General features: G+C 41.8%; 1 protein-coding gene and 1 pseudogene across 2 annotated transcripts in view; one reads left to right on the forward strand and one right to left on the reverse strand.

The window, feature by feature from the left end:
• Aig1 (androgen induced 1) overlaps nt 1-6,338 on the reverse strand; it is a 223,884-nt gene extending 217,546 nt beyond the window's left edge. The window contains exon 1 of one of the 2 annotated variants that reach the window (XM_028779213.1): nt 6,005-6,338. In XM_028779213.1, coding sequence (XP_028635046.1) covers nt 6,005-6,145 — 141 coding nt within the window. In that variant the 5' untranslated portion in view covers nt 6,146-6,338. The remainder of the gene's footprint in view (nt 1-6,004) is intronic. The other variant, XM_028779212.1, reaches the window with a different exon arrangement.
• A 15,457-nt stretch (nt 6,339-21,795) lies between these two features.
• LOC114630939 lies at nt 21,796-22,237 on the forward strand (annotated as a pseudogene).
• The last annotated feature ends 269 nt before the right edge of the window (nt 22,238-22,506 follow it).

Genomic DNA, 22,506 nt, shown 5'->3' on the forward strand with positions numbered 1-22,506 from the left:
GGAGGGGAGGGGAGGGGAGGGGAGGGGAAAGGAGAGGAGAGGAGAGGAGAGGAGAGGAGAGGAGAGGAGAGGAGAGGAGAGGAGAGGAGAGGAGAGGAGAGGAGAGGAGAGGATTGGATTCAATGCAATCCAAAGTATTACTCTCCCCGTTTTTCTCCCAGATTAGGAAAAAAAATTACTGGATCCTTCAAGTGTTCACACACGTTTGAGTGGCCTGCAGAAGATCATGCAGTTACACCCTCTGTGTAATAGCCAATAGACTTACAAACAAAGAAACATCTAAGTTTGTTCAGCAAGTAGTAATGAACCAGTGGCCTCCACACAGCACCCGTGGCTTTGGCTGGGAAAATACACACTATAGTTACATAACAAATCCAGAATGCCAAGATATTTTATTTCCTATTCAGATGAAACCACAGACTGCAGTGAAGTAGGCTCTTGACAAGATTGTGAGTGAACAGTAAGAATAACGCAAATGGAAACTGCAGTGTGCTTAGGGAGTGTCTTTTGCCTTTACATTTACATAAATGTTAAATGTTCTCCTGTCTAAAGCAATAAACACACATACACAGACACACACACACACACACACTCTCCAGAAACACTGGATCGATCATCTCCTATTGCTTGAACAGCCCAAGCGAGGTCTTCCATATTGGAGCATTTATTATTCTGTGTTTCTATGTTTTGACCTAAATTCTTTTTGCAACAGATAATAGAAACAATGATAACAACAAAGTAATCCAACTCTCAACTCTTTCACTCAGATAAAATATAAGACCTTGCTTGCCTTGGTCTCTCATAAAATTATGAAACAGTCAGCTGGAGAATGTTTAATTAGCTGAACATAATGACACATGCTTTTAATTCCAGCATTGAGAAGAAAGGGGGTGGGAGATGGGGGTAGGGGTGGAGAGTAGGGGGTTGGTGGGGGCAGCCTTCTTGAGTTCAAAGCCAGCCAGGGCTACACAGTGAGACTTTGTCTCAAAAACAAAGCAAACAAACAAAAGAATATTTAATTATAATATTAAAAAGGGATTGTCTATCATGTTACCAGTGTGCTATGAGGATCTAAGTGCCAGACTTGAAGAGTCGGTGCCTAGGAAGACTTTGCTCCCTGGCATGATGTACACATTCACTATTCTAACTCTAGAAACAACAAGACAGTGTAATTGTCTTGTGTGTCTTGGCTCCCCTGAAGATTATCTCGATATGTTCTTAAAATGATAATAAGTAGCCTACCACTTGATATATGGCACCTATTTTTCTCTTCTGTTTTCAAACTGTAATGTTTTGCATGTTTTAACTATGTCATGGTTTAAGGCACCTTAGAGCACAGTTTGATAATATCTGTAGGCATTCCACATTAAGTTACAAAACAGTACAGTCCGATCAAATTAGAATATAGGCACGCATCACCTGATGATCTTCTTAAGATGCTACTTCTGGCTGCGAAGGTGTTAAGGTTTGGATGTGGAGTGTTTCCCTTTGGCTCACATGTTTACACACTGGGTCCCCACCAGCTGACCATGTTTTGGAAGGTTGTAGAAACTTTAAGAGATGGAGCCTCTTTAGAGGAAATGAGTGTATACTGGTGAGCCTTGAAGTTTTGCCCCCCAGCTCCATTCTCTGCTTCCTGCTGTCAGAAGCCCTGTGACTCTCTGCTTCACACGCCTGCCAGCATTTCTTCCCCGTCATGGCGTTCTATAGCCACACACACTACGAGACAAATTAAACCGTTAGTCCCTTAAAGTCAGTTTTGGGAGGTATTTTGTCACACCAAGGGAAATAATTACTAACACAAAATATGGGAGTTCTAGTGGGGGATGTGGGGCACACTGAGCCCACAGATCCTCACTCACACTTTGTGCAAGGGAGTGAAAGACAGCCGTCTGTCGATGCCTGATGAAAGGTCCGAAAGAATCTAATGAGCACGGACAGCCCTAAGAAATGATCTCTCTCAAAACGGTAACAAAACCATAATGGGTGAGAATACCAGACCTTATTAATTAATTAATTAATTAATTAATTAATTAATTATTTTACAAACTTGAATCCAACGTCATTCCTTATCTTAATAGCAAATATCCAGTTTATGTTTTCCAGGAAGCTGATTCTGCCTCCACTGTTAGACATTTTATTGTACACATCTAAATAATGTTTGGGTCAAAGTACTTTAAAAATGGATTTGATATTTAGGGAGGAGAGTGGACAAGAAAAAAATTACTCATCAACTATTTGCAAAGAGATTGTTTCCGCTTATTCAGACATTCACTAAAAACCTACTGCTTCAAGAACTACCATGGGGGGCTTATACAACATAGCTGCCTTTGGTTTAATCTGTCCTCCTTTTTTTCTAAGTCTTTATTTTAATTATCTTTGGGAATAATCACTATGTATGTTGAAGTAGAATCGTACAGCTACTGAATACAGAAATGAGTCCAGATCATCTGAAGTAAATCCATCAGTAATGACATTGACTTAAGAGAATATCCCAACGGTTTGTTTAATTTCTTCTCCAGCCCATTGACAATTCAGAGTAGTCCTTCTGGCTTAGTGTGTTGTATAGCAATAGTCCCTGAGATAGTTCAGAGCAAAGAAAAGGCCTTGTCTTCTCCATGTGGCTTGGTCTTTACAGAATCTCCCACTGTCCAGTGTCACACATATGCTCACATCATATGATGAAGCAGGTAAAATCCTGTTTCCATAAAGTCCAAAACTGAAGCAATTTTCTCCTATGCCTAAATGGCTCGATGAATCAATGAATGCAGCTGTGAGGATGTTTTCTCTAAACCAGAGGCTGTCCAGCCAGCAATGTTCTTCTTCTATTGCTGCCACAACAAGTTACCAAAATTGTAGTGGCCTAAACTACATACAAATTATTTTACAGCTCTGGAGGTCAGAAGTCCAAAACAAGTTTCACTGACATAAACTCAGATGTCAGCAGGTCTGTATACCCTCCATAAATGCTAGGGGTTAAATCTAATTCCTTGCCCCTTCCTGGCCTGAAAATCCTCCCCGCACCCTCACAGCCAGCAAGGTTGTCACTTAGTCCCAAGGTCATGTCCTCCTCATTTTGGGCCTTCTCCCGATTTGTTATTCTGCCTTTAAAAGGGCCCATGTTTGCATAGAGCAGTTACTTACTCTGTTTATTCCTGAATAATTAACAATTGTTAACAACAATTAATTGTTAACTAACAACTCCTGAACAACTGCCTGCTACTTAACAGTCAAGAGATTCTGAGCGTTAAGAAGTGGAATTCTTTAGGTCCCACTGTTCTCCCTATCACATTAAGGTGGTCTTTTCCCACTTGCTAACTTGTAGTCTCCCATGGCATTCCAGTTCCCTTGCAGTCTCTCCGCTCTAAGGAAAGTAACTCTCAGGCAATAACAATCTAAGATTACTGGTAGCCATGAGCCATAATTCAGTTTTTGAGCACTGGCTCTGATTCTGCTGGAATGACACCCCTATTCAAAGAAAGATTTGACCACCACATAACCAACCATCTGTGCCTGGATTCGTGATCCCAAGTTTCCTGAGTCCCATTCAAGTAAACTGATGCCTCGGAACTAGATTCTAACCATGGCAGTCATGATTAGTGGCCTCACATGCAATCCAAGTTGGCCAGAAATGGGGCCTTCTGGTTAAAATTGTGAAAGGCAAAGGCCCTCTTTGAAAACTGCCTAGAATCATTAAAATTTCCCAGTATGAGTACATAAAGTTTACTCGCTGTCATTTAAAAACACACAGGAATGTAAAATTAAACAGGTAGCTTACATTAGGATTCTCTTTTCAGGCCATCACAGGGGTCTGACAGATTGACTGTTTGAACAGCTGTACAATGCTCCAAGGACTCTAAGCCTTTAATAGAAGAATAACACTCTGCATGCTTTTTGGAATATACTTCAAAGGTAGTTTCTCTCAGGAACTACTAGTTAAGTGTAATTATTCCATTTCAACCAGGAGCCACAGACTGTGACAAGTTTGAATGACTGGATTAAGACTCTAGATAAACAGAGGGCTAAAACATAAGTGTGAAATGAAGTTTCAAATCTGAGTTTAATACTGGGCTACCAAAGAAAATCTGTATAGTTAAGTGCTATTAAAAACAAATGGGTCCAACAATTGCACTCGAAAATAGAGAGAGCATGGCAGCCTGTCAAACTGACTACTAGCGTTTCAAATCACATGAGGGTTAGTGGGGCGGGGGTTTGGGGGAAGATTGTTTCTTGTGAGCCTCATTTTCTAATCCATAATAAGCACTGCCAATATAAGGCAGCAAGCCTGTCTTGAGTTAACCAACACTTCCAATTCCTAATGACCTCTCATCCAATGACCTTTTCTCTGCTTCCCGCACAAGAACCATGAAAGGCAAAGGCACAGAGGAACACTGTTCACAGAAGCTATGGCTCCATCCTTGGTCACACGCAAATGGGCCAACTCAAGGGAAGAGCTGACTCAGGAATGAGAGAAGGCCATGATTCAAAAGGAGTTCCGCTTGTATCCTAAAGGATTCTGAAAACCTAGGCATGTTATTTTTTAATGGCATGTGAGCATCACTAACTTAAGTTCACTCTTAAGAAGATACATGATTCCTGCTGCCCTGTCAGTGCCCTAAATGCTTTCTATGCAGAATTATCAGAGCCTCGGGGCTACTGAAGGGTGAGTACACTCTGAGTATGCAAACATCTGCTTGCCGTACCATACATCTGGCAAAGCCAGTCTTCACTGAGTAGCCAGCCAATCAGCGCATCCAGGAAGGTAATTCTGAGCCACCTACCTGAAAGCTACAAGGAGCTGAGAGCAAATCCCCGTCATGTGCTCCTCACGTGGACAGACAGTAGGAATAAGAAAACACTGATGGAGAATTTGTATGCTCAGAGGGAAGTTAATTCCAATAAGAAGTTGAAAAGCCCAACTCAGACAACAGCAGGCAGCCCTGTGCCTAGAGGCAGGTGGGGAAAGGTATGTATACTTTATATATTGCAAATAAAAGGTCTTTTGAAAACATCTAGCTGTATCTCTTTAGACTTCTTAGACCTCTGAAAAGATCTTCAAATAGGTTCAAATTTATCAGAATGGAGGGTCAAGAAAATTTGTGCCAACCTTGTGATTGTGCCAAGCTTACACATACTATCAGAGTCTTACCATTCCAGGAGTCGGTTGTATATTTTTCTCCATGATCTTTTGATTGCTTTTGTTTCCATACCCGACCTATGTTTGATAACCTTTGAATGTAATTATGACTTGGTCTTGGTGACTTTTCAAAGTACTACATCTACCTCAAGTCGTCACTAGGCATTGTGCCCTCTGATTATCTACAGGAGTAATTTCGGTACCCAAAGTATAAAAACTTAAAAATAATAATTATAGTCGTCTGCTCTTCTTTAAAATTATCATGTGTCAACAGAACGGATGATTATGCATAGTACAAACTTTCACTGTGGAAGACTAGGAGTTCAGTACTTGCCAAGTGGAGCCCCACCGTGAACTGCTCTCAGTGTTTCTAGAAAAAAAGCGTTATAAACAAATTGTTGACAGTGGGCAGAAAAGCATGTGCAAGGGTTTTTATTGGATGATTTCTCTCCAAAGGAGGTGTGTTTGGGTGTTTCTAAGCCATGCTCCATGGAAACAGACATTACTCAAGTCTCCTTCAGGTGCTGCAAGTTTACCTTTGCAGGTAGCTCTGGAAAACACTTCGGTGGAGAATGAACCTGAGGGCACTCATGATCGAGGCCAACAGAAGCTTTTGGTGGCGCAATCCTCTTCCTGGGTCACTTCTTAGAAGCAGGCCTGTGCCCATTTGGCTGTGACCCCATGTTTTCCTCCTTTACCAGGTAAAGGTGAGAAGGGCATCCAGGCCTTCAATGGAGCCCAGTGTGACTGTTAGTGGCGAGCATGCGTTGGTGCTCCTGTCACACACACACACACACACACACACACACACACACACACACACGCACATGCACACGCGCACACACACGGTACAGCCCACGGCCTTACCAGATCAATGAAGGTCAGGAACTTCCAGCTCCCCCCGTAGGTCTGATGCGAGGGCATTTCGATGGCCTTATAGTTGCACAGGATGGAGCAATAGGACAGCAGGATGGCTACCCGCAGCACCTGGCAGGGGACAAGCGCCATGTTCGCGCGGCCTGGCCCCGCCGGGCTGCTTGTGGGGAGGGCAGGCGAGCTGCTCCGCCGTGCCGGGCGCCGTGGGAACCGGGACGCGGCGCGGCGAGGGGCGGAGCGTAGGAGGCGGGGCGTGTCCCTCGGGACAGCGGCGGCGCCGAGCGCACCGGCGACCTGCGCGGGCGGAGCGGGAGTGCGGCCGACGTGGGCTGGCGGCCTGGTGTCATCTCTGGCGTCATCTGCGTCATTCTGCAGCTACATTCTCTGTCCAGGCCAGGCGCCCCCTAGGCGGTCCGTGAGGTCCGCCCCCGGCCTCCATGGTAGCAGTGCCTCCTGGACAATCGAGGTTCCAGACGTGAAGGACCAGACCAAACCGGTCGGGATCCGGCATCCCGGAGCAGCTGGTGCTGGTTGGGGAGATGCTCGCTGCCATGGCACCAGATAGAGTCAGAGTGTATAAAACCACACACAGTCCCCCTCCAGTGACACCCATTACTTAGGATTCAGTTGAGGGTTTAATGTTAATGAGCATTTATGACTCTGAAACCCCTTATAAATTCCACAAGGCTTTATTAATTTATCAGTATGTACCAGAAGATGCAACACAAGCTTTGAACAAATTCTTTCTAAACTTTTTATTACGTGGTGTGTGTGTTGGGGGGGATGTACACACAAGTACCACAGGACAAGCGTGGAGGCCAGAGGACAGCTGGTGTGAGTCTCCTCCATCGAACTCAGGCCATGAGGCTTGACAGAAAGCTTCCTTACCAGCTACTAACCAGGGCAAGTTTTATAAATATAAATCTGTGCTGATTACCATGACTGCTACGAGGCGCATTCCATTTTAAAGCCAAACCACCCGGAGGATGTAAATCTCACCCACGCATGTGTGATTTCATACAAATCTTTCAGAGCTAAAATTCCTTTTGCACTTCGACATTTCCCCCTCTTATACTACAGCATCAGAGCTGAATGAAAGGAAAGTAAATATAAACTGGATTCCCTCAGCCTTCCAGTAAATGTTGTTACAGGGAAGTTGCAACAGTCTGTGGGCAGAGTAGGGTGTTTTGTTTTAAATCATGATCATGTTTCAACCAACCAGATAAAGGGTCCGGTTATGAGAAGACCACATGGGTATTTCCTGTGGATCCATTCAAAACAGGTGTCCCCTTCAAATAGTCTCTGAGTCAGAGGGTGTGGTGGGAAGGTCTGGGGGAAAGCATAGTCTCAGAGGTGAAGAGAAGCAAGCCCAGCTTGTAGGTTTTTCCACTCCACTAGGAAAGAAAGCCATTAGATCTTTTTAATTGACGTAACTATGCTGAAAGAAACTGAAATTACAAGATGATATTACTGGCATAAAAGCATTCTTCATTCAGAATTTAGACGTTTATCCTCATGCTTGAACTAGATCTATTTGCATGTGTGTGTGTCCTTAATGAATGCTCATGTGATTGCAAGAAAAATTGAATTTGTTCAAGTCCTCTCACTCTTGCTAGGGCCTAATGACGTTTTATAAAGTGATGTGATATTTCAAAGTTGGATACTACCCTCCTATTTTACATTTTAGAAAGTAGTTAAGATTTCTCCCAATTTCCGTAATTATAAAATAAGGTATTATTTAAAAGTTTACTATGGAGAAATTTTAAATAAATACTCTGACATCAAGTGTTCTTTTGCTCTCCCTCTCAATCCCCAGAGCGGTGTTTTGAGCCTATTTTAACAGATTTACTTTCATTATCTTGATTTGCTAACCGTTGTGAGATGATTTTATGTTTTAAGTAATGAAATATTCTACATAAACCTGAGCTGAAATCCTGCTTCATTAAGAATGTCAGTCCCAGCTTCTTAAGATTTCTTGATCATAGTTTCTTAACATGTCCAATAGGTTTCATTTTGCTTTTTTGAATTTTTCAAAAACTCTTATTTTATGCTTTGCCTGCATTTATGTCTGTGACGGTATTGGATCCCCTGGAACTGGAGTTACAGATAGTTGTGAGCTGCTGTGTGGGTGCTGGGAACTGAACTTGGGTCCTCTGATTCTTACTCACTAAGCCAGCCTTCTCATTTGCTTTTTAGTTCATGTCTTAGCATCTTAGTCACGACTTACAGGTATTCTCTGTAGAGGTGATAGTAATCTGACTATTAATTGTAGTTTCCATGTATCAAGGACAGTGTGGTAGGAACTTTAAACATCACTGAAAATGCTGTTCCTTCTGTGAAACAGATTATGTGTTTGTACATACATGATTCCACACTGGATTTCAAGAGTTCCAGGCTTAATGTTGGGAAGAAATATCTGTGTCTCTCATTCTTCCATTCCCTACTCTGCTGTACAACTGGTAAGATGAAAGGAGGAAAAGCAGCCTTGTCCTCTTGAGTTTCATAACAGAGTAAGCAAACACAGAGAGGAGACTGCAGAACCGTGCCTTAGCTTCTAGTTACATGAGCACTTTCAACTAGAGGCTGAAGATCTTCCGCTGTAAATACTTCTAAAAACTGGTACAAACTTTTCATTCGTGTGTGTGTGTGTGTGTGTGTGTGTGTGTGTCTGTCTGTCTGTCTGTCTGTCTGTGTGTTAGAGGGGAAGATTGGTATATTGGTACATTGGCTGACACATCAGGGATGATAATACTTGCTAGTTTTGAAAAAGGTAGGAACCACTGTGTCTTCCATATATTCTGTTCTAAGCCAACTTCATATAACCATAGGTCTTGCTTTGAAATCCAGGAGGATGATCAAGCAACAGGGCCTCTCTTAGTTAGGGTTTTACTGATGTGAACAGACACCATGACCAAAGCAAGTCTTATAAAGGACAACATTTAATTGCGGCTGGCTTACAGGTTCAGAGGCTCGGTCCATTACCATCAAGATGGGAACATGGCAGCATCCAGGCAGGCATGGTGCAGGAGGCGCTTCAACGAAAGGCTGCTAGCAGAATACTCTCTCCCAGGCGTCTAGGACAGGGCATTAAAGCCCACACCCACATGGCCACACACCTACTCCAACAAGGCCACACCTCCCAACAGTGCCACTCCCTAGGCCAAGCATATACAAATCATCCCAAGGACCTTACAATAACCAATGATCACACATATTTTGAGTCGTGCATTGACATTAAATAAGCATTTTCTGACAAGGTTGATTTTTGTTTTTTAATGTTTGAACAAGTTAGCTACTCCCTTCCCATTTGATATATCCATACCATTAAAGTATGACCAAGCCCGCTCAGTCAGTCAACAGGTTCTCCAGCGCAGGAGTGAGGATTAAAAGAAAAGAGATGGTTAGACAAAATTGCGGCGTGACCCCAGCCAGTTCTAAGGCTGAAGGCAGGTTCCTTTAATTCAACTTTAAACCCTTTTAATTACATGCACGTATTTAGGTCAGTTCTAGGTTTGAGGAACCAAAATTACAATAGAAACAAACAGTCAAGGAACAACCAAGGCAATATACAGAGTCCCGTGATCACCCTGTGATCACTCTCATGATTGCTGGTTCTAAGGGCTCATCAAGATGACAAAGTATCTGAGCCTACTTCCCTGTCCTAGCCCACAGTCATATTCATGCCTGTGGCTTACCTCTTTGTTTTAGCCTAAGACTAGGATTCCTGACTGAATTTACTTCTCTGTTTTAGCCTAAAAATAGACTCCTGCCTGAACTTACTTCCTTGTCATGGCCCAAAGTCAGATTCTTGTCTAAAGCCCAATTCCTTGTCCTTGGCCAATGTCAGATTCCTGCCAAGCAGCCCCAATGGCTTCCCACAAAGGTAAAAGTCAAGAAACTTGCACAAGGCAAAAATCCTCTCAATGTTAACTAACAGTGATCAAATGTCTTAAAAATTGGAGACTGACATTCTTATAAAACAGAGGCTTAGGCAAGGATTATGATATATGTTAGCAAATTGCAAGATAATAAAAAAAAATATTAAAAGAGATTTAAAACACTCCCTTAAAAACAAAACAATAGAATACTTGTTTGAATATTATATTATTGGCCCAAAAGAAAACTGCCAATGAAATAATTTGAAACATTTGAGTTACATCTTTTCCTTCATCATAAAAGTAACATACTTACAATATTAAAATTACAAAAACATAAAATAATATGACATTATCTCCACCCAGGGGGAAAAAAAACTGAATGAATGGTCTTGCTTCTTCCTGTCAGTCTTTATAGTCAAAGGACAACTGGATGTGACATATAATCTATGTGAAAATTTGGATTCTAAATATTAACTTTATTTATTTATTGTCAAGTCCAACTTAGCCACAAAAGGGACAGAATGACATGGTTCCCCTAGATCAGAGCCAGCAGGGTATGGGCCTCCAGGACTGTTGATGGTTGCTGTGGATGTAAGGCTTGTTTATACAATACTGTATATATTTTCATATTCCTCCTCTGGGGAGTGTCCTCTCTGCCAAGGTTAATGACTATCATGATAATCAGAGACAGCATTAGTCCAGGAATCAAGGGTGTGGCTAATGTCTCTGTAAAAGGCTAACTGCTGAGATCTTCAGGACAGCCTCAAAGGCTGTAGGCAAGAACTCTAAAAACAGGAGTTTGCAAATATATAATTTCTCAACTATGCAAAATATAAGGACGCAATATGAATTGTATAAGGAGCTTCACAGATCTAAAGGAGCATAGACAGTGGCATTATGAGCCAGAAAGATAAAAGACTAACAGGTACAAAGGCAAGAAGATTCCTGAAAATTCAAGGACAGCCTCGGGCAGAGCAAATTTAGGTCCGTGCATGATAGGAATGGTCTTTTCAGGGCAGGTCCCACCCAGCTAACTTACCATCTGTGCTTAAAAAAGACAGGCAGACCTTTGAGTTCTTTTGCAATGTTGAAAATAACAATAACCTGTGTGCTTGCAGTCTCTTTCTAAGAATCAAGGGCCTGGGGTCTCGGGATGCTGACTCATGGGATAACGATTAAGTTGATATGTAAATAAGACTGGGCTTTTGATCTGCAAGAGATGAGCTATCCAGAGAGTTTGTTTTAAATAGCAAGAGAGCTGTTTTGAGCAGAACACAGATCGATCTGGAAAGCTCTCTTGCGCAAAACATAGGCCATTAGCTTATGACCCATGCTTTGACTTTGAGTCTTTTTTTTTCACCTCTCCCAGACACCCCTTCTCAGAGAACCCCTCTCCAGGCCTTGGCAATCTGGTCCTTGGCAATTTATTTATTTATTTATTTATTTATTTATTTATTTATTTTATGTTTAAGTTTTCAAGTCTCTGTTTCTCTGTGTAGTCCTGGTTGTTCTAGAATTTGCTCTGTAGTCCAGGTTGATTATGCTTGCCCTGATGGTCAGCTGGAAAAGATGAAGGAAAAGAAGTAAGCCAAAATAAAATGCAACTCTTTTCCTACAGTTGAAGCCAAATAAAGTGTTTATAAAAGACACCAATACAAAATGAAGGGCCAGTGTACTTAATTAATCTGATTTTTTTCTACTAAACTGTAAGAGTTTTTCTCCCCAGCTATGGGGCAAATGAACAATATTATGTACTGTGAGGAGCATGCCAGTGGGCTGTGTGGTGTTCAGCAATTAGGAACTCCACACAAGATTTGCCTTTCAAATATGGTCAGTTTATTCACACAAACATCCCTTAGGATACTGTGCTAGCATAAAGATTATGGCAGTCTCATTTGTAAACAGACATCTCATCAAGCAGGAATCAAGGGCAAGAAATGCTGCAGCCTTCGCTGGGGAATCCTCCCTCATGAAAGTGCTTAGGGAATAAGTTCAGCTCTTCAGCTATGGCAAGCAGAGAAGACCACACTTTGGGGAGTTCCCGAAGGTCCTTGAGAGCATCAGTCAGCAGCATGTGTGAGCTCAGGAACAGTGCCAGAAACTCAGTAATTGCTGGGGCCACAGTTACCCAGTGGCCAGTCTGATGCCCCTTTGCTGATGGGGATCAGTTCAGAGGCGTGAAGTACCCTGAATCAGGAGCAAAACAGCATCAAGCTTGGGGCAGCCTCCAAAATCCTCTCTCTCTCTCTCTCTCTCTCTCTCTCTCTCTCTCTCTCTCTCTCTCTCTCTCTCTCTCTCTCTCTCTCTCCCTCCCTCCCTCCCTCCCTCCCTCCCTCCCTCCCTCCCTCTCGTTCTCCCTCTCTCTCTCTTTTTTTTTCTTCTTCGATATTGTCCCAGTAGGCATTAGCTTTGCACTATCAGGACTCACAGCTTAGGGTTGACTTGTTAACATATTGGGATCACTTTAGGGGTTGGTTCTTGATCCCATCAGAGCTTACCTTGAGCTTGGGTCATATCTGCGCTGCCTTTGGGCTAGCTCCTTGACACTCCATATGAGCCTTAGATTACTTTCAGCCACACAAACCGGTTTTCAAGTTACACAGAATGGTTTTTTTGGTTTTTTGGTTTTGTGTGTGTGTGTGTGTGTGTGTGTGTGTGTGTGTTTTCTTAAATTCCTAACAAGTATCAGTGCTTACACTGGCTAAAACAGACTTGCTGACCTACAAATGGACTGTTTTCTATAGAGAACTCTATGAAGGCATGAGATTTCTAAAGGCCAACAACTCCTTGGAGGACTGCTGCAAAGCTTCAGAAAAAAAAGCAGTGTGTGGGCTAGTTCTGAGTCACCGGATACTTTCCTGGGGATTGGTAACATCCCCCTCTCTTCTGGTGCTGACCCTGTGTCAGCCAGTGCTTCCCACTCTACTGGAAGTGCTACACATACATACATCCAAACCCGGGTCTCTTGGAGACTTGGAGTTGAAGTCCATGCCACCCCACAATCCCTCCTTGAGACTTAGGAGGTAGATTTCCTGCTCTCAGCAGCCCATCTGGATGACTTGCTGGATGACACATACCGACTGCTTCCTCCATCCAAAGCTGTCCTCTCTGTAGTACTCCTAAATTCTGCCTGCTGTGTTAGAAGCAGCCAGGCAGATCCAGGGCATGGTAGAATGCATGACTCTTAAGCTACAGCATACCTGGAGACATGATAAGGTGAACTCAGGTCACATAGCACCAGAAGTGTGTTCAGGGGAGACTTGCTGTTAGAATGCACATCTTTCTAAGCTCATTGTGGAAACGACAATGACTGGTAAGAGAGACTTCCTGATGTTTTCAAGGGTGACAGTGGTGACAGCTAGATACTGCCCAGGAGTGTGACGGAAATCGTAGTTTTATTTCACTAAGTGGAATATATAGAACTTGGGACTGGACCATTGCTTTAAGTAGTATGAAAGAGTAGAACATTCCTGCCAGGGAATCCTTTCAGCTTCTTAAATGTTGAACAAATACTTAAAGGATTTTGCATGTTTTAGGCCCAAGGAAGCGGTGAATATTCGAGGAGACAGCTATGTTTAAACTGATTACAAAACACACCTGTGCATGAAGATATCATACAACATCCCATTGATATTTAGTCCTTTTCTGGATCACTTAGAAATAAATTCAATCAAAAAATAAAAATAAAAAATTCAATGCCTTAAATGGCAATTCTTCAGAGACTCAGACTGTATCATAACTAAGAAAAGCTAGGTATAAGTAACAGGACACCAGCTAATCTATAAAAGTTAGAGGATATATGATTTATTCTTCAGTAAGATTATTATAATTTAGATTTTTAAAATACTGTATGCTTTAGTTCAATTTCCATTGCTATACTAAAAAATCTGACACTGGTAATTAGTAAAATAAAGAAGGCTGGTACATGTTCTGTAGGCTGGAAGACAAAGATCAGGTATCAGCTTCTGATGAGAGTCTCAGATTCTTTCAATATGGTAGAAAACCAGGGCAGGCAGACACATGGAAGAAACATGGCACTCACTCTTGTAGTAACCAACACTTGTCCATGTGAAAACCATTAATCATGTGGTATTTCCTAACTATCTATATTATTTACTTTTCATTTGCTGGGATGAAACACCATGACCTAAGCAAATTAAAAAAGAAGTTTGTTTGGCCTGAGTTCCAGAGGGTTTCAGAATCCATGGTGGCACAGCAGAAACAGCAGGTGGCAGGCTTAGTGGCTGGAGCAGAAGCTGAGGGTTAACATCTTGAACAGCAAACCTGAAGTAAAGCAACAAACTGGAGAAAGTGAGAGCGTCATTAAACTCTCAAGGCCCACCTCCAGTGACATACTCCCTCCAGCAAGGCCACATTTCCAAAGCCCACACAAACAAGACCCAAGTATTGAAACATCTGAGCCCATAGGCATTCTTCTTCAAACTACCATACCACCACCTCTTAAGGGTTCCACTCCCCAAAACAGCACAAAGGCGATCAGATTTCAACCTAAGGTTCAGGAGAGTCAAAACATTAGCAAACCCTTATGCTAGAGTCAACCAGTAAGGTACAGTTCAGAATATCTGGGTCAGTCTTTGAACTCTTACCCAGTGTGTAAACAGACCCTTGCCATCTTCAAAAGCCACGTGGATGAATGCTGGCCAGTAAGTGCAGGCAGAGATGAAAATCTGTGGCAGCGCACTGTTCCTTAAGGGAGGTTTGCCCAAAAGGTACCACATGCAACTTTTGCCTTGGCTTCACTAGCCTTCATTCATCCCTGTGGCCCTTACTGAGAAAACAAGCCTCTATTCCGGGCGGACACAGGCTGAGCTCAAACCAGGAATCTATCACCTATAGGTCAAGCACTCTGAACTGAATGATGCCCCTCGAAGAGCTATTTTGAAGTTTTAATGGCTGATGCTCCCCAAAAGTGACCTTATTTGATAATTTGTCACAGCTATAATTACTTAAGATGATGTGATATTGGAGTAGGGTGGACTCCTAATTCAACATGACTGGTATCCTTATGGAAAGAAAACACATGGAGTGAGCATCACATGAAGACAAGAGCAGAGGCTAGACTGATGACAAACCAAGGTTTATTTCCAAAGCTAGTAGAAAGGTACTGTCTTAGTTATGGTGTCCATTGCTATGAAGAGATACCATGACCAAGACAACTCTAATTAAAGACAACATTTAACTGGGGTTGGTTTATAGGTTCAGAGGTTCAGTTTATCATCAAGATGGGAGCAAGGCAGCTTCTAGGAAGACATAGCCCAGGAGGAGTTGAGAGTTCTATATTATGTTCCAATGGCAAACAGAAGTCTGGTTTCCATGTGACTAGGAGGAGGGTCTCAAAGCTCACCCCCCACAGTGACACACTTCCTCCAACAAGGCTACACCAACTCCAACAAGACCACACCTCTTAATGGTGCAACTTTCTGGGCCAAGCATATTCAAAACACCACAGGTAAGGCATAGGTTCTTCTTCCCAGCCTTCAGAAGGAACCAACCCTGCTGGCACTTTAGGCTTGTATTTATAGATTTTACAACAGAGAAAAGGCCTTGTTGCTTTAGTTACCTAGACATAGTGATAGGGCAGCTCTAGCCAACAAATCGGAGGAGAAAGAGATATTGAGAGACCACTATGTGTTTCTAACACACATTCAATCAAGAGTCAGTGTTAGTAATCTGTTCTCTGTGGTACTTTTCAAAGTTGAACTTTTATTTTCATTTCAACCACTGCTGTCTTACTGAACAGCCTGAAGCTTGTTTTCCTGCCTACACTTTAGCATTTCCATGTTATCTTTATCCATACCTAAAAACATAGCCTTTGGGAAATCTCACTCCCTTAGAATGTCAAACTAGCACCTTCCAAGGGTTCGAGGTCTATAGCCCAATCTTCAACTGAATTCACTGCACCACTTTAAATAAACACGCATTCCAATAACATCACAATACTCCCTTTCCCATCCAAACTCAGTGACTTGCTTTTCCGTGGCCCTGAGGCACCAATGACTCGTGCACAGCACCTCTCCGTCTGGTGAAATTCTACTCATTTCCCTAGGGCCACCTCTGACTGGAACTCTACAAAAGTGCCTACTGTGCATGGCCTTTTTCCAGCTAGAAAACACTTTCACCTTGCAATAAACAAAACCTTGGCATTTTCTCTTAATGTGCAGGGAATCTCTCCCCTTGGTCCTCTCTGAATAACCAGCATCATCTGCACAGGAGGGACTGACTGGGACACCCTTCGCTTGCCTATCTAATCCTTAAATGAGATGGCTGTCTGTGAGCATTGCCCATAGAGAATGTATCATTGATCAATTCTAAACAATAATTTTTCTGTGTAAAGCATCATAGGTTGTTGAGTATTTTTGCAACACCTGAAACAATTCACTTCATATTGTTTTGTTTTTGTGGTTTGTTACTTTAGAATAATTTGGATTCAACTTAGCCCCAGTCTTCATGAATAACTTTTAGAGTAATGATTTTCAAAAGGGTAGTATAATAGTTATTTATAACCTCTTGGTACAAATAAAATAGTATTTGTCTCTAGTCATTTGTCCCCTCTTTCCATCATTAAAAAAGGAAAGAAAATGTATTTAAGGTCATGTCAAACGTCTTTGCATGAAACAGGCAGACATTGTCAACCATACAAAATTACTTTCATGACATCACACAGCATCATTTTCATGATGTCATCACTGCTATCATCCTCCTCCTACCTGGTTGCTCTTTACAGTATTACCTTCTTTATTATATATAAAACCATGGTTTGCCTGCATTTTTTAGTATTTCCCCTAATAATAAATATGTTATACTTTCTTCAAAAGAGAAATCAATGATACAGATATACACATACATATACAAACATATATACATACATATAGCATGATACCCACGAAAGATTAATTAAGTTATAATGCTGGGAAATCTGATTAGACAACAGAAAAGAAAATCTTCTGTAGCATATTCTGTCTCGATCTGACTAGATGGCAATTCTGCTTTGTCCAGGAGCCATGTCCACTGTTATGATTGGCTGATATTAGCAAATTGGCTTGTTCTGCATGTGTCTTGGATGTCTGGTGGGAAAGTCACATGGATATAATTGCCTGAGGATGAAGATAGAACTAACATAAGTGATGAACCAGAGATGATGACATGGTGAATACTAGCCAACCCAGGAACGAGAGATTGTTAGTTGATGCCTCTTTAATAGTTGCCATCGTTTCTTCCTTTCTTCCTTACTTTCTCCCTTTCTCTCTTTCGTTCTCTTTCTCTCTCTTTCTTTCTCTCTCTCTCTCTCTTTCTTTCTTTCTTTCTTCCTTTCTTTATTTCTTTGATTTTATTTATTTTATGTGCTTGAGTATTTTGCCAGCATATATATGTGCATTGCTGGAATTCACAAACATCAGAAAAGGACACTGGGTACCCTAGAACTGGAGTTACAGTCAATTGTAGGCCACCATGTGGGTGCTGCGAACTAAATACAAGTCCTTTGCAAGACCAATAAGCTTTCTTAACCATGGAGCCATCTCTCTAGCCCACAACTTAAAAAAAAAATCTCATTGCTTAAACTTATTTTATTCTATCTGACAGATAATAGCTATATATATTTATTGAATACAATATGATAACAAAATATACATTTACACTATGTACTAGTAATAGTTACTCTTCTATTGCTATAATAATCCACAATGACCCAGGCAACTTACAGAAAGACTATAAGTCATTTGGGTTGATGGTTGCAGATGGATAAGGGCCCAACGCCATCATGATGAGGCAACATGGCAGCAGCAGATTGAAAGCATTAGGGAGAGCAAAGTGGGAATGGAACATGGCTTTGAAACTTCAAAAGCCTGCTACCAGTAACACACTTCCTCCAGCATGCCTCACCTCCCTAACCTACCGAAGCTGCACCGCCAGCTATGGACCAAGTACTGAGACATAGACTCTAAGGTGAACAAGCTATAGCAGCCATTGGGATCTTTGTGTGTTACTTATTTCATTGTGTTTGGAAACCAAGAGTTCCGCTCTGCTAGATCTTCATAAAACACATACAGTTTGTTGTGGACTAACCTTGCTGTGCTAAGTAATGTTAGAATGTTCTTTTTCCTGGGCATGTTTTACTAGACTCTGAAGCGTCTTCTCTTTCTCATCTGTGCCTCTAGCTTCTAATAGTCACTATTGTACTGTCTTTGTATGACAAGGTCATCTTTTGCAGTGTCTACACATTGGTGTGAACTTGCAGTGTTTGGCTTAGTTCATTTAAAATCCTGTCTCCTGCTTCCATAATCCATTCTGTTGCAAATGACAGAATTTCACTCTTTCTGGGGTCAAATAATATTCCATTGTATATTTCTTCACTCATAGGGCAGGGCATTAGTTAAATTATATACATGCCAAGAACACTTTGAAAGGGTTATAGAATTTCAGAGTAACTTAGAAAAAAAAAAAGCTGTTGTGTGTCTTGATAAGACTCATTATCTTCCTTTTGTCTCCTAGTTCAAAAAACAAAACAAAATGAAGATCTGAGAAGAAGACAGCTAGGAACCAGTACCAATTCTATGACAATGCAGGTGGTTGAGGAAGTGTGTTTGTATCTGAGATGAAAATGAACATAGCAGTGTGAAACTGTAGAACCCTCAGAAGAAAAGACTGTGAGTGTTCCGGGAGAGCACTTATCTGACAGAAATTTAAAATAGGCTTCTTCCATTTCCACCACTTATAGAGTGACTTGTGGCCAGAAATAATGGACATGGAAAGAAAATGATAAGTTTTCGTATTCTGAGGAGGAGAGAAGACATTTCCATTACACAGGCCAGAGGGAAGCTGAAGATGCTGGAAGTAGAGGGCTAATATAGGCATCATAAAATGTTATATTACTGTGCAGCATAGACTCACGGGGCCAAGAAAAACTGATACCTGGAGAAAGGAAATGGATAAGGGGAGCTATTGACTAAGACGCTAATAGCACCTGGGAAGGAGCAAAAGCAGAACTTGACACGCAAACTGGATGTGGCAGCACACACACGCTGTCTCGGGACTCAGGAGGAAGACTGAGGGAGAAAGAACATCCTAGACTGTACATAACAAGATGAAAGAGGGAAAGAGGGAGAAGAAGAGGAGAGAGAGTGAAACGGGGTGGAAGTTTGTATATCAGGAGCTTGAAACACAGCTTGTAATTTATAGGGCAGTCACTCATAGGATTGTAAAAGCAATAACATTATCATCATCAAGTTTGTTCTGAGGACAAGAACACATCCTCACCCTTTTAGACAGTGAGAGTAGAGACATTAGGCCCTGGTGGATAATCTCAGGTCAGTTCCCTATTTTAAAACCAGCTGATTACTCTTCTTAATTCTCTTTTGTCATATAATTTACCACAAGCTCAGGTTCCAAGCATCAGGAGATAGACTTTTAAGTGGTTATCATTTGGCCCACCTAAGCATCTCTCTTGAATCTGTCAGATAAGCAAAGTAAAGCTACAAAAGACTTTAATAACTCAATCAAGAAATCGTTTGAGAATCTATAAAGAGCTCGGCAGTCAGTACATAAGATATTTATAACGATTACTAATCATCAGATCATAAATAAAATCTCATCTAAGAGAAGGAAAAAAATGACCTGGATTAGTTCTATGTCTCAGAATAGTATCAGCTTCCTAGAGACTCATAACCTTGCATCTGCTCTGATGTTTGTGAGATTATCTGCAGCAAAGACTCATGGGAAGTAGAGAGGATTCTATCAGCGATTGAAATACCAGTGTGTGGCGCCAGAGAGTCACCAAGACCCAAAAACAATCCCAAGAGCCATAGCAAAGTGGGAACCCCCAACCAACAAATCTAGAACCCCAGGCCTGGAAGTCCCTTACCTTATCAAGATATTTTCAGTCTTGTCTAAACTTTGATTGTTCCACGATCATGATTCCAGAAGCCATGGGAGATGACACCAGAGGCTGATGGGTAACCCCCCCCCGCCCCCGTAGACTGGGGCTCATGGTGTAGGCAAAAGGAAACGATGATGGAAGCATCTAAAAACACGACTTCAGTGTGGCAGAACATCAATTTGGACAGAAAGGAAAGAGTGTTAGAATAAACTTGGGTGGTTCCCGAGGAACATTGAGAACTCACAAGAAAAGCAGAAATGTCCTCATTAGAATGTTGCAGGGAGAGACCAGCCACACGAGCTAAGCAAGAAAGTATGCTTGTCTATGCACGTGACCGTAGATCTTCATCGCATCACCTTCAAGGCTAACAAATTTCATTTCCTTTACTGTTTTATTATTCTTCGGAGAGCTGATTTTAAAAAACCGCTGTTTGCACGCTTAAATTTTTAGAGAATAAATGTAGCTGGAAAATGGAATTTGATAGGGCAAAATCCATATGGTTGTAAAATTTGTTTTTTAATAAATTATTAACTGGCTGTTCTTTTATCTGAGTAGAAGAATCATGAATCTTGCTCAGCATTTCCTTTTAAAGAAGTTATAAAGCGAAGCTATAAAAGGAGTCTCAGCATCCTACTGGGAGAATGGATGATAAAGTCCAGGCATACAGCTATTGGCACAAACTAGTCTTCCTCCTTATAGGAAGGGAAAACTCAGAGCAACTCTGCAAACACAGTGCTTTTTTATAGAGTGGGGGCAATCCTGTGCAGTAAAATGTGCATTTGACTGGGTACAGGCCCTGTATCTAGGCCCAGTTTGGTATTTATTAAGACATGTAATTGCATAGCTCAGCTTGGACACCTTCTCAATACCTGGTCCCTCAACTTCTTTATCAGCAGCTGGACTTGAACTGGATGATATCTAAACAAGAAGAGCTCTATCGTGTTTTTGTTTGTTTGTTTGTTTTTGTTTTTTCTGTTTTGTTTTGGTTTGGTTTGGTTTTTCGAGACAGGGTTTCTCTGTTTAGTCCAGGCTGTCCTGGAACTCACTCTGTAGACCAGGCTGGCCTCGAACTCAGAAATCCGCCTGTCTCTGCCTCCCAAGTGCTGGGATTAAATGCGTGTGCCACCACTGCCCGGCATGAGCTCTATCGTGTTAATAGCTACTGAATAGAATTTTGAAATTTCAACCCAATGTAATAACATGAACAGACACACATATGCATGCCTGCTCACACTCATGTCAGAATATAAAGAATTCAAGATGTAAGCATAGGACTTATCTATTAAAATTACAGTGAAAAGCTAAGCATGCCTGTTCTTGCTTGCAATCCTAGCCATGAGTGTCTAAAGCCAAAGGCCTGTCGTTGATTTGAGGCCAGTCAAGACTGTACAATGGGTGCATGGGTAGCCTGGGCCACCCATCGTACATGTAAGAAATTGGCAAAGAATACATAAAATATTATTGGAGAGAGACAGGGGTAGAGTGGGAGTGGAGAGAAGGTGACGGAAGGGAAGGAAAAGGAACAGGAGAGAAGACAGAAGCCAGGGGGCACACTAGTTTTTTCAGTGTCATAATGTTTTGTTTTGTTCTTTTAAATTAGAAATTACCACTCTCCTGCCTTTCTCACATTGTTTCATTAGGGTTACTGTTGTTGCAATGAAGCACCCTGACCAAAAGCAACTTGTGGAAGAAAGAGTTTATTTGGATCACACTTCCACATTGTAGTCTGTCACTGAAAAGTCAGGATAGGAACTCAAACAGGGCAAGAGCCGACGCAGAGGCTATGGAGGTGTGCTGCTTACTGTCTTGCTCCTCATGACTTGCTCAGCCTACCTTCCTATACAACCAAGGACTACCAGCCCAGGATGGCATCACCTACGGTAGGCTGATTCCTTCCCTAACCATCACTAATTAAGAAAATGTCTGCTTCCTTTTGGCCATGGCAGCCACCTTCCAGTTAACTCACCAATATGATGAACACAAAGTGAAAGAGGAGAGGCACTCGGTATATGTTCTCTAGGCCTTTTAGGAAACATGGAGTTGTTCCTTTGGCCACATACATGCGAATCTACAAGAAAAGTGATATTGTAGACATCAAGGGAATGAGTATTGTTCAAAAAGGAATGCCCCATAAGTGTTACCGCAGCAAAACGAAAAGAGTCTACAATGTCACCCAGCATGCCGTGGGCATCATTGTAAACAAGCAAGTTAAGGGCAAGATTCTGGCCAAGAGGATCAATGTGTGGTTTGAGCACATCAAGCACTCGAGGAGCAGAGACAGTTTCCTGAAGCGGGTGAAGAAGAACAATCAGAAGAAAAAGGAAGCCAAAGAGAAGGGCACCTGGGTTCAGCTGAAGCACCAGCCTGCACCACCCAGAGAAGCACACTTTGTGAGGACTAACGGGAAAGAGCCTGAGCTGCTGGAGCCAATTTTATAGGAATTCATGGCCTAGTGTACAAAAGGGAAATAAAAGACCCGACTGCAGAGTTTTTCTTTAAGAAAGAAGGAAAGAAAGAAAGAAAGAAAGAAAGAAAGAAAGAAAGAAAGAAAGAAAGAAAGGAAGAGCGAGCCTTACAACTGGATCTTATGGAGGCATTTTCTCAACTGAGGTTCCCTCCTTTCAGACAACTCTAGCTTGTGTCAAGTTGACACAAAACTATCCAGCATACACATTAATATTACTTTTCCAAGTTAATATTATTGTATTGAAAGTAAAAGT

The sequence above is a fragment of the Grammomys surdaster genome, unplaced genomic scaffold (assembly GCF_004785775.1).
Source record: "Grammomys surdaster isolate TR1022 unplaced genomic scaffold, NIH_TR_1.0 348, whole genome shotgun sequence".
NCBI classification, from domain to species: domain Eukaryota; kingdom Metazoa; phylum Chordata; class Mammalia; order Rodentia; family Muridae; genus Grammomys; species Grammomys surdaster.